General features: G+C 36.7%; 1 protein-coding gene across 4 annotated transcripts in view; it reads right to left on the reverse strand.

Moving 5' to 3' along the window:
• LOC106874635 (neurobeachin-like protein 1) overlaps positions 1-15,000 on the reverse strand; it is a 228,537-nt gene that overhangs the window by 111,809 nt on the left and 101,728 nt on the right. For all 4 annotated transcript variants that reach the window (XM_089356297.1, XM_089356298.1, XM_089356295.1 and 1 more), the window contains exon 3: positions 14,058-14,222. In XM_089356297.1, coding sequence (XP_089212423.1) covers positions 14,058-14,222 — 165 coding nt within the window. The remainder of the gene's footprint in view (positions 1-14,057; positions 14,223-15,000) is intronic.

A 15,000-nucleotide genomic window follows, 5' to 3' on the forward strand; every position in this document is an offset into this window, starting at 1 on the left:
ATAAAGAATCAAAAGTCAGTGACCGGATTAAAGAATTTGTAAGTTGAGTAAAATATTTCTTGAAGGCTTTGTATTCTCAGCCAAAATTCCACACAGCCATTAATTCAACACATATCTCTTCTCCCCTTTCTTTATATACTTCCAACAGAATCCATCCCTTGTAATGCTTGTGTTTCTTAATGGCTGTTTCCTGCCGTATATTGGCTCCTGTTGAAATACAACTCAAAGAATTCTTACCTGATAAGCTGCACAGCTGCTGCTTCCAGTAACAGCTTCAGCAACAGGAATAAATTGCTATAAGCAGCAATTACCGACTTAGGCATTATTTCTCCTCCAATTTCTATTCTCTAAGAAATTTACTCATTGTTTTGTCTGACTGTTCCAATTTTTATGCTTTTTTTTATTGAAGAAAGAATTTATACATGTGTGCATATAGAAAAACTAAACGTACATATGTGTACGTGTATATAGACATAAATATATGCACAAACATAGATACACACACACATGTAACATGCTTATTTAGACAGACATATATACCTACATACCCATAAACAGACACACATATATGCATTTACACATACATATCTAAATCTGTACATACATATATACACAAAGATACATGCACGCGCATATATATATATATATATATATATATATATATATATATATATATATATATATATAAACCTATACACAAGTTCTCTCTCTCTCTCTCTCTCTCTCATTCAAATATATACATGCACACACAAACATACATGTTTTATGAAGAATGCAGCATAAATTCAAAGGACCGAAATAAATATCCATGTTAGAAAGACTTTAGCTGAGATGGGAAATTACAACAATGTAAGCATGTTCCAACTGCATTTCTGATGCACAGGGAAAAGATACAGAGAGGGGACACCAGATGAACTGACACTGCCCATCCGCCAACACCATGTCACTGACCACTGTGGTTGGTAAGCAAGCCACTTACCACACAGCCACAAATATATACAGACATACATATACATATGTGTGCATACACACACACATATACACGTGTGTGCTGGAATAGACACTAAATAACGATGTATATATATATATATATATACATACATACATATATATATATGTATATATATGAGATGCAGCACGGAACAGGTTGTGGTCTCAAAGCGACGAAAATATTTTGGCAAATTAAATTTAAATGTTGAAGTTTTCATGTGTGTTTTTAAATGGCTTATAAACACCTTCCACACTGAAATTGCTTGTTTCAGTGCATGATCTCAGATCAGGTCACTTGCTATGCAAATACATGTAAATATATACAGGGTGATTCAAAAGTCACCATACACAGGAACAATTTATCTTTTTATAAGAAACAATTTATAAGAACAGTTTTGTTTTTATATAACAGGCTCTATATGGTTACCATTGTTTTGAATACACATTGCAATATGTTTACCCCACTCATTGTGAAGTTGTAATAAAACTTCTGGTGATACTTGTGCAAATGAGTTGGTGATGCATTCCTTCAAATGATTTATGCTTTTTATCTTTTCGCGATACACCGTGCCTTTCAAATGCCCCCAAAGATAGAAAACAAGAGGGGTCAGATCAGGAGATCTAGGGGATCTTATAAACTGTTTCTTATAAAAGAATTAATTTTTCCTATGTATGGAGACTTGAATGACCCTATATATATATATATATATATATATATATAATATAGAATAAAATCTTTATAAGAATTTATCAAGTAGTCAGCGTGAAAAAAACCCATAAGGAGAAAAACTCATCGTTTTTTTCCCATAAATATATATGATTTATATAAGGGCATTAACTATATAGTAATGCCTCACGCTTAGAGGGACTAAATAAGTCAAAATCTACCAAGAAATAAGCAACATATTTACTGAAAGCGAGGAAATGCAACTTTCAAAATTAAACTCCTAAAAACATTTAACTTAACGGTTTTTAGGAGTTTAATTTTGAAAGTTGCATTTCCTCGCTTTCAGTAAATATGTTGCTTATTTCTTGGTAGCTTTTGACTTATTTAGTCCCTCTAAGCGTGAGGCATTACTATATAGCTAATGCCCTTATATAAATTTTATATATATATATATATATATATATATATATATATATATATATATGTACATGTACATACACAGGTATATATGTACATATGTTTATACAAGTGAATACATACACAAGCATTAACATATAAATATGCATTTGTGTGTGTGCATCCTTTTGTGTGTGTATTGTAGAAAGGCAATAACATGGCTATGTGACGCCTTGAGCAACTGCCTTTTACTCTAGAACCAGGTAAACTAGTGCCTTGTGAAGAAATTAGGTAGACAGAAACTGTGCAGAAGCATACAACACACACACACACACACCACATTCGTGTGTGCGTTTATATAAATATATGTATGTACGTATATATAATGAGGATGATTGTGGAATGTTGTGTTTTATTGTTATTTTTTCTTTTTTGTCTTTTTAAGTTGCAATCACACTCTGTATCTTTTTTCCTTCCTCTTTTTCCTGCCTTTTGTTTCTCTCGACGTTTCTTTGTCTGTTTACCGTGGTTTCCCAACAACAGAAAACAATAACAACAATGGTAATCATGACGATGATAAGAGGAAGAGATATAGGTAGAAGATACGGAGGGGGGGGTGAGGGGAAGATAGAGAGAGTAATAAAAAGAACAGGAGAAAGAGAGAGGGGGAGAGAGGAATATAATGTAGAAATGAAAAAGAAAAGAAAATATCGGATAAAGGAGAGAAATGTAAGAAAGATAATGTGGTTGGTTTAGGATATTTCTTGTATTCCAATGAAATATCAGATACATGTGGAATGAAGTTTTACACACACACACACACACATATATATACTTACATATACATGGACATATATACAGATATATATACATCCATACATATACAAATATACATGCATATAAAGACACCCACATATATATACGCACACATATGGATGTTGTGTTTGTGTGTGTATAGATAGATAGATAGACAGATAAATAGACAGATAGATAGACAGATAGATAAATAGATATAGAAAGATAGATAGATGTACACACATGCATATACACACATACATATCTAAGTATATATGCACACACGCGCACACTCCCTCTCTTCTAAATAGAGATATCAAACAATAAGCACTTATATTGATGTTGTTTGCAAGAAGAAATGACCTTTTGTGAGTACTATTCACAGGTAATTTGTAAAGAGGTCAAGTGTGTGAACAAGCAAAAATTCTAAGTTTACATTAGACAAAGAAAATATTATACACTATATATCTATGTACATACACCAATACATTACTTAAACACACACTCACACATACACATGCATGCACTTATACATATTCACAGGCACACATATACATATGTATGTACACACATATACACTATGCTACTCTCACTCACACACAGATAAGAAGTTTTTATGCAGTCACTCCAACTGCCAGAGATAGCAACCAAAATCTCCCAGGAATTAAACTCCTACCATTTTATAAAATGGAAGGACATACTAGGGGATGTAGTTTCTGGTATAGCACATGATAGGATTGTCATGGTTGGAGTATCTTCAGTCTTAACTCTACTCAATCGGTGCTGACATAGGGTTAAACAATCAGCCACCAATCACAGACCCAGTATAAGGTTCAGTCTTTGCTGTAAGGTTGTGGCTTACATGCCCCAAGGACCCTGAGTGCCATACCAGCGGAGCACAAGCTTCTTGGAGGGCCTCCCTTGCTAGATAGGTAAAAAAAAAAAAGAGGCCAGACTAATTTGGACCATCTCTTCCTAGTGGTAAAAATTGGTCTGCATAGGGCCAATAGCCATCTCTTCCCATGAAAAATGCAAAGTTACACAGGCATTGATGACAATCCAAAACCAACATGACCTCCTCAAAGAGGAAGGCCTTCTATCAGAGAAACATAGGATGTGGTGCAGTAATATCCAAAAGGAAACTGCAAAGGAAAAGCAGGGATTCAATTGAAGAAAAGCAGAAAGGACAGCACAGGGTTGAGAACAATAATGTTACACACACACACACACACACACATACACACACACACACTTGCAAAACTGTTAAGTTATGGGTTGTAACCAAACCCACACTGGTTGTCAAGTGGACACACACACACACACACAGCAGGTTTCCAATTAACAAAGTTACTGACATTCTATTGGCCAGCTTAAGTGCCACACAATGGGACTGAAGCCAGAATCACATGGTTGGGAATCAAACTTTTTAACCATGCCAGCATCTATACCTGGCCGATGACAGAACCGCCTGATTGGCACTCGTGCCAGTGGAACGTTAACAGCACATCTGAGCATGATCATTGCCAGGGCCACGGATTGGCTCTTGTGCTGGTGACATGTAAAAAGCACCATTCAAGCGTGATCATTGCCAGTATCGCCTTACTGGCACATGTGCCGGTGGCATGTGAAAAAAAACATTTGAGCATGCTTGTTGCCAGTACCATCGGACTGGCTCCCATGCAGGTAGTACATAAAAAACACCTTTTGAGAGTGATTGTTGCCAGAACAACCTGACTGGCCCTCGTGCTGGTGGCACATAAAAGCACCCACTACACTTTCGGAGTGGTTGGTGTTAGGAAGAGCATCTAGCCGTAGAAACTTTTCTAGATCAGATTGAGCCTAGTGCAGCCTCCTGGCTCACCAGTCCTGTCAAACTGTCCAACCCATGCCAGCATGGAAAGCGGACATTAAACGACGATAATAATGATGATACATATATGCATTATGTATACATACATTATATATATACATAAACACATTATACATATTTGTTTACATCAAGGTTGCAAACCACTGCTCTAAATTAACAGACAAAATAAATAAAAGAGCTTTTTGTTTGTTTGTTTGCTTGTTTTTTTATCCCATTTCACATTCTGTTTACTAGTTAGATTCAATGAATTAAGTAAAATAAATTCAAAGACAAAGAATGCAGACAGTGCTGTTTTCAATAACATAAACAGGATTCGTTGAACTAAATTGATAATATACCAGACAATTATATCTCTATGGCATTTTACTGAATGTTCATAATTTGAAAAGAAAAATGACAGATAAACATTGAAGAATTGACGATTGTGGAATTTGAAAAGGAACCAAATTACAATGTCTGGCTGTTTAGCCTTCAACACCTGAAATAAAATCACTTCCCACTCTCTCAAATTCACTTCCACTAAGTAAAGGTAGGTTTTTTCCTTTTCCTTTCTTTGTCTTGCAAGTTACCTGGTGGCTTTAATATTGCTGGCGCCATGGGAAAAAAGCATATGGTGCACTATGTAAGGTGGTTAGCTGTAAGAAAGGCATCTAATGATGGAAACTGTGCCAAAGTTGACACTGGAGCTTGATGCAGGTCTGCAGGTCATTGGATCCTGCCAAACTGTCCAGTCCATGCTAGCATGGAAAACGGATATTAAAGGATGATGGTGTTTATTTCAAATAAACCACCACCACCACCACCTGACAACTGGTGTTGGTGTGTTTACGTCCCCATAACATACTGGTCCAGTGAAAGAGACCGCTAGAATAGGTACCAAGCTTTAAAAAAATAATAAATACTGGTATTTGGTAATAAAGGTTGGAAAAAAAAATGTGTCTAAGGGCAAAAGGATTTCCTTCATATTCACTATTAACAAGTGGGCCTGAGTCTTCTTTTTAAACAAATTTACATCACTTTAACCCTTTAGCATTCAGATTCCTCTATCAAATGTAATGCTTATTTATTCACACTGTTTTCAATTAACCATGTACCTTTGAAATTTCAAATGATGCGATTATTTTCAGAATGGCATTGTAGGGTAGATGTGAGAGGCTGGCCAAGTGTACCAATCACTATGGGTTTCATGCCCACTTTCTTCTTCATTATTATTATTATCATTATTTGCCAGCCGCCCCAGACTGAATCCTGTGCCGGTAGCATGTAAAAAGCGCCATCTGAACGTGGTTGGTACCAGTACCACCAGACTGGTTCCCATGCCGGTGGCACGTAAAAAGAACCCACTACACTCTCAGAGTGGTTGGCGTTAGGAAGGGCATCCAGCTGTAGAAACATTGCCAGATCAGATTGGAGCCTGGTGCGGTGTCCTGGCTCCCCAGTCAAACCGTCCAACCCATGCCAGCATAGAAAACAGATGTTAAACGATGATGATGATTATTATTATTATTATTATTATTATTATTATTAGACTCAATCAAAATCAGTTACAATAAAACGAAATCACCCAGCTTATCTCTGATTGATAAATATTCAAACAGAAATCAGAAGGATCAATGAAGGAAATTATATTTCTTAGAGAAAAGTTCTCTGGCTATTTTGTTGTTTAATGGCAGTGATTGTCACAAGTGGAGGGCCAAGCAATTTCTCTGATACAATGGATTTAAATACTGGCAGAAGGAAAAGAGATTCCTGATTGCATAGCAACAAGAACTTAACTGAAAATAAGCCTCAACCTATTTGTAACAAGGTTTTAATAGTTTCATAGTGATTATTGACTGAGGAAACGATTTGGTGTTGACTGACAGAGTCAGGGGAGGGGAGAGGGGGGAGGAAGAGGGATAGAGAGAGAAGGCAAGAAGAGAGGACAAGGAGAGGAGAGAGAATACAGAGAGAGTAGAGAGTGAAGAGAGAGGGAGAGAGAGAGAGGAGAGAAAGAGGAGAGAAGAGAGAAAGTAGTGCAAGAGACTGGAGCAAGAGAGAGGAAAGAGAGAACAGAGAGAGGGTAAATAGCAAGAGTGAGAATAGGGAGGGGGAGGATAGAGAGAGACTAGAGAGGGAGAGAGAGAGACTAGAGAGGGAGAGAAAGACTAGAGAGGGAGAGAGAAAGACTAGAGAAAGAGAGAGACTAGAGAGAGAAAGACTGGAGAGAGAAAGACTAGAGAGAGAAAGATGAGAGAGAGAGAGACTAGAGAGAGAGAAATTGAAGAGTGACAGAGAATAGAGGGAGAGGGAGAACAGAGAGAGGGGAATGAGAGACACAGAAATAGGAAGAGAGAGAAAGAGAGAAAGAAGGTGAGTAACGTATACATGCGCAAGGTTGGCGGTGGGGTGTAAAGACCAAAGCAAAACAAACAATTGCAAAGAAAAAGAAAGCAAAACTAGGTCACCTCCAGTTATCAATAAACTCCTCAAGTGGGAGAGGGGGAGGAGGAGGAGGAGGAGGAGGGGAGGGAGAAACGAAAGAAAAAAAAAACGAGCAATTAGACTTGAATACAGGTAGAGTTCAAACTAAGCAGAGGTGGTAAATATAAATAACACCTTACAAAGTGTTTAAGGTTGTCAAGTATATAAAGTTTTCTTTGAGAGATGTCACTGCAGTCTACTGTTCACCCACCCAGTTCTTTCTTCCTCACTCAACAACAACACACACACACACACACACGTTTTGTGATCCATATCTCAATTCTAAATATATATATATATCCCATCAGACACAGAAGAGAAACAGAAAAATCATTGTTTTCATGGTATTGAATATTCCAGTGCAAACAACAAGCAGATAAGTTACTTTCTCAATCGATTATGCATTCAGCTAGAGTATGGAACAAGATCCATTCATCGTAGATCTCACGTCGAGATAATGACATAATAAGCGATAACAACATCAGGTCGTCAGAAGGCGTCGAGCTGGCAGAATTGTTAGCACACCGGACGAAATGCTCAACAGAATTGGGTCTGTCTTTATGTCGAGTTCAAATTCTGCTGAGGTTGACTTTGCCTTTCATCCTTTCGAGGTCAACAAAATTAAAATAAGTACCAGTTGTGCAGTGAGGTTGAAGTAATTAACTTGCCCACCTCCCTGAAAATGCTGGCCTTGTGCCAAAATTTGAAACCATTGTTGATCATTGCAACTATTCCAGGTCTCTATAATTTGAGTGCAAATTCCACTGAGGTCAACTTTGCCTTTCGTCCTTTTGAGATCGATAAAATAAGTACCGGTTGCATACTGGGGATGATGTAATCCCAGGTGACCTGTCGAACCGAGTCCCAATCAATCCTAATCTCCACAAGATACCCCTTCATCTGTTGTAGCTATATGGCATGTGGCTGACCAACATGAGCCGTCAAACCAGCCAAATCATCAATGAAGAGAACATGGTAAGCAGGAGGGACTAACTTGGAAAATCAAGCAACATGACCATGTTGTTTGGCCAATACAGTCAATTAAGTAAAAAAAAAAAAAAATGAACATCTAGAAGCCATGACGGTTTCTAATCTCAGAAACAACAAACTTGCAGTATATAATCATCATTGTCGTCATCGTCATTAACGTCAGCATCATTTTAATGTCCACTTTTCTATGCAAGCATAGTACAGAGCATAGGAGTGCATTGAGGTAGATTTTCAACTGCTGGATGCCCTTCCTATTGTCAACCCTAACCTGGTGCCAAGTAAGGTAATATTTCCCTGTGGCTGGACATAATTCCACAAAATATTGGAAATGAACAACATTTGTTTATAACAAAAACGTAATGTCAAGACAAGGAGAGACAAACTCATATATATATGTGTGTGTGTGTTGTTGTATTTGGGGATGGTCATATTGCCAGTTTAGCCAACACACGATTTCACATCAAAAATCTTGCAAAACAAATATATAAACAGAATATCTATATATATAAAAATGAGAATGTGTGTCTGTCTGTCTGTCTCTGTGTGTGTGTGCGTGTGTGTGTGTGTGTGTTTCCCTAAAACTCGAGAACTACACAACTAATTTCATTCAAATTTTACACGTGCCTTACTTAGGGTCCCGGTTGTGTTTTAGTCAAAAAAATGTTTAACTTCTTGCATAGTTCGAGCCCACAGCAACATAATATCACCTCCACTATTTAAGTATTACGTGTCAAAAGTGAAACAGAAACACTCATGTCAAATACTTTCACATTAAAAATGAAACTATTCCACTAACTGAAACAATCACATTTCGATACTGTAATGACAGATACTTTCACTTTAATGGATTCAGAGAGAGAGATGTATATGTATACATATAGACGTATATGTACACGTATATGTATAGATATATATAGAGATATAGATCTATATGCATACATGTATATGTATACATATGTGTAGATGTATATATAGATGTACATGTAATATGTACACATATATACATGCATAGAGATATCTATACATATATACACTCACACACACACACATACACACAAACGCACACATTAGTCATTTGTTTTTTTATCCAAAATTACGTAAAAAGTACTGAATGGATCTTTATGAAATTTAGAAATTATATTCTATGCATAACGGCCATAACCACCATGAAAATTCATATATTTTTGATGTTGATGAAATTTTAACCATACAGATTACACACAAATAAAGTAATATTTCTAAAATTTCTTCTTAGAAGTCACAAAGACCCATTCATGGGGACTTCACACCCACAATTTAGTCATTTTTCCTAAGCAAAGACGTATACAGTTGTACTATTGGAACCTATAGGTAACTGCAGAAAAAATTTACAATCAATAAATGTCTTAGAACAACCAGTCACTCATCTGGGAAGGCCTTGAAATCAATGTTACCAACTGGGGACTATGTGTGACCCAGTGATAATAAAAAGTGGAGGCAAAGATGCGTCGCATTTTCTTGACAATCTATGCACCACATTGCAGAAATCACAATGTAAGTATATCTGAAAAGATAGTCTTACACTGTTGTACCGTTGAATTACAAATAATGCTCATCTGTTATGTTCGGGTGACCCTATGGGTTCCAATAGTACAACTGTATTCGTCTTTGCTTAGGAAAAATGACTAAATTGTGGGTGTGAAGTCATTTGCAAACTCCACTTTCATTTCTCTTAACTCCAAACGTTACACGTTGTTATTTCAATTGGGTCATGCCCTTCCAATTGCTACAGATCCGTAATGCATCTTACAGCTATACCTGTCACCTGTATGGTGAGGAATCCTACATCGGGGTGTAGTAACGACTAGGCTAGGGCAGCTTACTGATTATCGTGATCATTTGTATTTTGGTTTCCTGTAGCTTTGCTCTCTTTTACAAACCCAGTGAAGATACATATATTTCCTATTTCAAAGAAATTCAAACAATACATATTACACCCAAGTTAAAAACATTCCCAACAATTCAACTTCTCTGCTTGACATTAACACACCCACCCCCAATAGGGACCTTAACTTCTACATTTTTCAGCTCCAAGAGCTCCATTCTTCATGAGCAAAATCCTTTTTACAGGATCCATAACACTAGAATTTTCGAATATGCGCATAAATATCAGATATATAAAGATGAGAATATGTGTCTGTGTGAATCCATAAAACTCGAGAACTACACAACCAATGTCATTTGAAATTAACACATGCCTTACTTAGGGTCCATGTAGTGTCTTAGGCCAAAACAATTTTTAACTTCTTGCATAGTTCGAGCCCACACCAATATCATATCTCCTCCACTATTTCAGTATTATGTGTCAAAAGTGAAACAATAACATCTCTCTACTGTAATGTCAGATACTTTCACTTTCACACTGAAACTATTCCACTATTTCAGTATTACATTTCAAAAGTGAAACAATAACATGTCGCTACTGTAATTTCAAATACTTTCACTTTAATACTTTCAATTTCATACTGAAACTATTAAAGTGAAACTATACTCTCACATATATACAGGTATACTATAAGACCAAAGTTAAAAACATTCCCCACAATTCAACTTCTCTGGTTGACATTAACACACCCACCCCCAATAGGAGCCTTCATTCTCATATTTTAGAGCTCCATGAGCTCCATTTTTCAGGAGCAAAATCCTTTTTACAGGTTCCAGAAGACTGAAATTTTGGAATATGTGCATAAAGATTAATAGTATGGGATACATGTCTCATGATTAGAATTTTTTTAGGGTGTGTAAAGAGGGAAAGAACCCACATGTGCAATTTTGATGAAATTCGAATCATATCTATTCCAGTTCCTTACAGGAAATATAAGAGAAAAGTCTCATCCTTCAATTGCATGTAACACGGGCAACTCCGGGTATCTCTGCTAGTATATATATATATATATATATATATATATATATATATATAATTGAAGAAATTGGTGTCAGGAAGAGTGGCATTTGTTTATTATTCACTAGAATTGTTTCAACACGAAGTATTTGATTATGCAACTGTTTAATTGCATAACAAGATCTAGTTGTGTTTCCTCAAGCGATATACAAGTGTTGTCTCCATTAGTTTAAAATCCTCAACTTCAAGGCTATCCTCTCTGTTCGTAGTAAAGGTTCAGAGTAGGAAATTCACATGTGCAGCCAGCCATAAAGAACAAACCTGAAATAGAAACAAATGGAAGACAATACCACTAAAAGGCTAGCCTGTACCACATACTACCTTCCATAATAGTCTGACAAACGCGCTCTCACAGCTCGCACCATGAGGATTTCAGCCACAACCAAATTCAAACAACTACGAACAGTCGAAGATTTTAAACTAACGGAAACAACACTTGTATATCGCCTGAGGAAATACAACTAGATCTCATTATGTATACAAACAATAGCATAATCAAATACCTGTATTCTTGGAGAATTACGTTGTGTTAAAATAATTGTAGCAAATAATAAACAAATGTCCAAACGTATTCCCTCTTCCTGACTCCACTTTCTTCAATTTTATATTCACACACGTCAAATGCCCAATTTTAGGGTTCGAAGTATATAATAATACAACCTTTACTAGTGGGTTATTCTGAAGGTGGACGAGGTCTATACTGTATCCTAACATGTTCCTAATGGAATACAAATAACTATATATATATATATATATATATATATATATATATATATATATATATATATATAATACAAAGAATATATATACATGTATACACACATATATGTACATACTTACATCTACATGTGTATATATATGCATATCAGGGCACAGGACGTTAGAACAATGAACCACAGACAACGGAACGAACACACAGGAAAACGGAAAGTCACTTGGAATATTCCTTTATCAGCTGTCTCCACTCCAACCTGACGTTTCGAAGCACATAAAAGCACCCACTACTCTCTCAGAGTGGTTGGTGTTAGGAAGGACATCCAGCTGTAGAAACTTTGCCAGATCAGATTGGAGCCTGGTGCAACCTTCTGGCTCGCCAGCCCTCAGTCAAAACGTCCAACCCATGCCAGCATGGAAAGTGGACGTTAAACGATGATGATGATGATTTAATGTGGAGAATGGCAATAATGAGCAGATACAGAGCAAGGTTCAAACTTTAAAATTCTGATCATATCCCACTGTAGGCTTTGAGATATGCCCTGAGTATAAAAAAGAAAACATTTGGAGTCATGTTTGAAAAACTTGTCTTTTTCACACAAATGCACTCATACAGATTGAGTGTTATATACAGCATAATAAATCTAGTTTTTCACAACTTTATTCATATTTATATCTAGGGGGGGGGGAATTCTGAGCATACGTATATGTGATTGTGTGTGTGTATGTGTGTTAGTGCACATTTAACAACCATGTTTAGAAATAAAAGTGAAACTAAATTTTTTTATTTAATGCTATAAAATGACTAAGTTCAACAGTCTTTCTTGTCTGTAGTACAACGCATGTATAACAAATCTGCAGAAACAGCTGAAGTCAGAATAAAAGAATATACTGCATATGATAAGCACTGCTTGGTGTCACAAGAAAGGAGGAGGAGGAGGAGGAGGAGGAGAGCCATACAGTTGTAGTTAGGAATAAAAGAGGAATTGTAAAAGAAGTCTTGAAATTTTGGAGGCGGAACTTAGTGAGTGTGTGTGTGTGTGTGTGTGTGTGTGTGTGTGTGTGTGTAAGTGTGAGTGTGAGTAAGTGTGTGCACACATGTGTATGTGTTTATTGCTTTAGAGAAAAGGGTGCAGAGGGAGATAGAAAAAAGAGTAATAAATGAGAAACATGCAGGTCGGATTAAATGCATTGGGTTGGTGTAACCACATTCAAGGAAATGAAACAGAACATGGAGGAAGAAAGGAGGAAAGAAAGAGAGGAATAAAGACAAGTCACATGGAATTCTGAAAATGAGCAGCCGTGACTGTGTGGTTAAGAAGCTCACTTTGCAACCACATAGTTTTGGGTTCAATCCCACTGAATGGTAGCTTGGGCAAGTATTATTCTACTATTGCCCCAGATCAACCAAGGTGAATCAGATAGATTGAAACTGAATGAAAGCTGCAATATAATATATATATGTGTGTGTGTGTGTGTGTGTGTGTGTGTGTGTGTGTGTGCGCGCGCATATATATGTATATATGATAATAAAAAAAAAAGGAAAACTTTTGTTGCAGCACACCTAATTAGTGCTCAGTATGAGCAAAATATAACAAAAATCAAAGTGAATGACAGACTATCATAGGTCAAGTTCCTTTATCATGGGAATATATATGTGTGTGTGTGTGTGTGTGTGTGTGTGTGTGTGTGTGTGTGTGTGTGTGTGTGTGTGTGTGTGTGTGTGTGTGTGTGTGTGTGTGTGTATACAGAGTAATTTAGGTTTTAATGAAAAGGTAGCTTTTGAGATATTGACAGCCAAAAAACAGATTATTTTCTTCCAATATATTTCTCGAAAGGCACAATTTATCTTATGAAATATCATCATGGTGTTTGCCCCACACCACCATATGACAACAGGGGTTGGTTTGTTTATGTCCCCCATAACATAGTTTATCATAAGAGAACAATAAAATAAGTACTGAGGCTGATCTGTTCAACCCTGTTGAGGCAGTGCCCAAGCATCGTTGCAGACCAACAGCTGAAACACAAATAAAAGGCAAAAGGTTAGCCTTCCCCCTTTTCACCCCACCTCCTCTGTGGAATAAACCAAATCTGTTGATGTCGGTGGGGGAAGAGGGGCAATTTAATCGACTGCCCCTCTGTACCTTGTCCTAACCATGCAAAAGAGAAAAAAAAAACCCTTTGTAGAATTGTATCAAAGATGAATGGCAAAATATAGAAATACTTACCGAGAAATAATAATTAGGCATTTCAGTAAAGATTCTGCCTTTTCTAATGTGTTTGTATCATCTCCAAGACTTGTTGTGTACTGTTCCGTATATTGAGAAAAGTATTTTCCTAAAACCTTCAGGATCTCATTGGGTAGAATTGTTAAATGTGGACCTTCGCATGACCTGAAGCAAGAAAAAAACATTCAGAATGAAAGACTGGGATTTCAGTGTGGTCAACTTTTTTTTTGTTACTTTTTTTTTTACTATTTGAACAAATATGAGAAATATATAATCAATATTTTACACACTTTTATACATTCTTTTATTCGTTTCAGTCATTTGACTGTGGCCATGCTGGAGCAGAGCCTTTAGTCGAGCAAATCGACCCCAGGACTTATTCTTTGTAAGCCTAGTACTTATTCTATCAGTCTCTCTTGCTGAACCGCTAGGTGACGGGGACATAGACACACCACCATCGGTTGTCAAGCGATGTTGGGGGGACAAACACAGACACACAAACATATACATACATACATATATATATATATATATATATATATATATATATATATACATATATATACACCACGGGCTTCTTTCAGTTTCCGTCTACCAAATCCACTCACAAGGCTTTGGTCGGCCCAAGGCTATAGTAGAAGACACTTGCCCAAGGTGCCATGCAGTGGGACTGAACCCGGAACCATGTGGTTGGTAAGCAAACTACTTACCATACTGCCACTCCTGTGCCTATATATATATATATATATATATATTTTGCTTTACGTGTTTCAGTCTTTTGACTAAGGTCATACTGGAGCAACACCTTTTAGTCAAACAAATCAACCCCAGGACTAATTTTTTGTTGGCCTAATACTTATTCTATCGGAACCTTCTACTATGGCCCCAAATTGACCAAAGCGTTGTGAGTAGATTTGATAGACAAAAACTTTACAGAAGCCAC

Source organism: Octopus bimaculoides, chromosome 8 (genome assembly GCF_046866305.1).
Source record: "Octopus bimaculoides isolate indiv1 chromosome 8, ASM4686630v1, whole genome shotgun sequence".
Classification (NCBI taxonomy): Eukaryota; Metazoa; Mollusca; class Cephalopoda; order Octopoda; family Octopodidae; genus Octopus; species Octopus bimaculoides.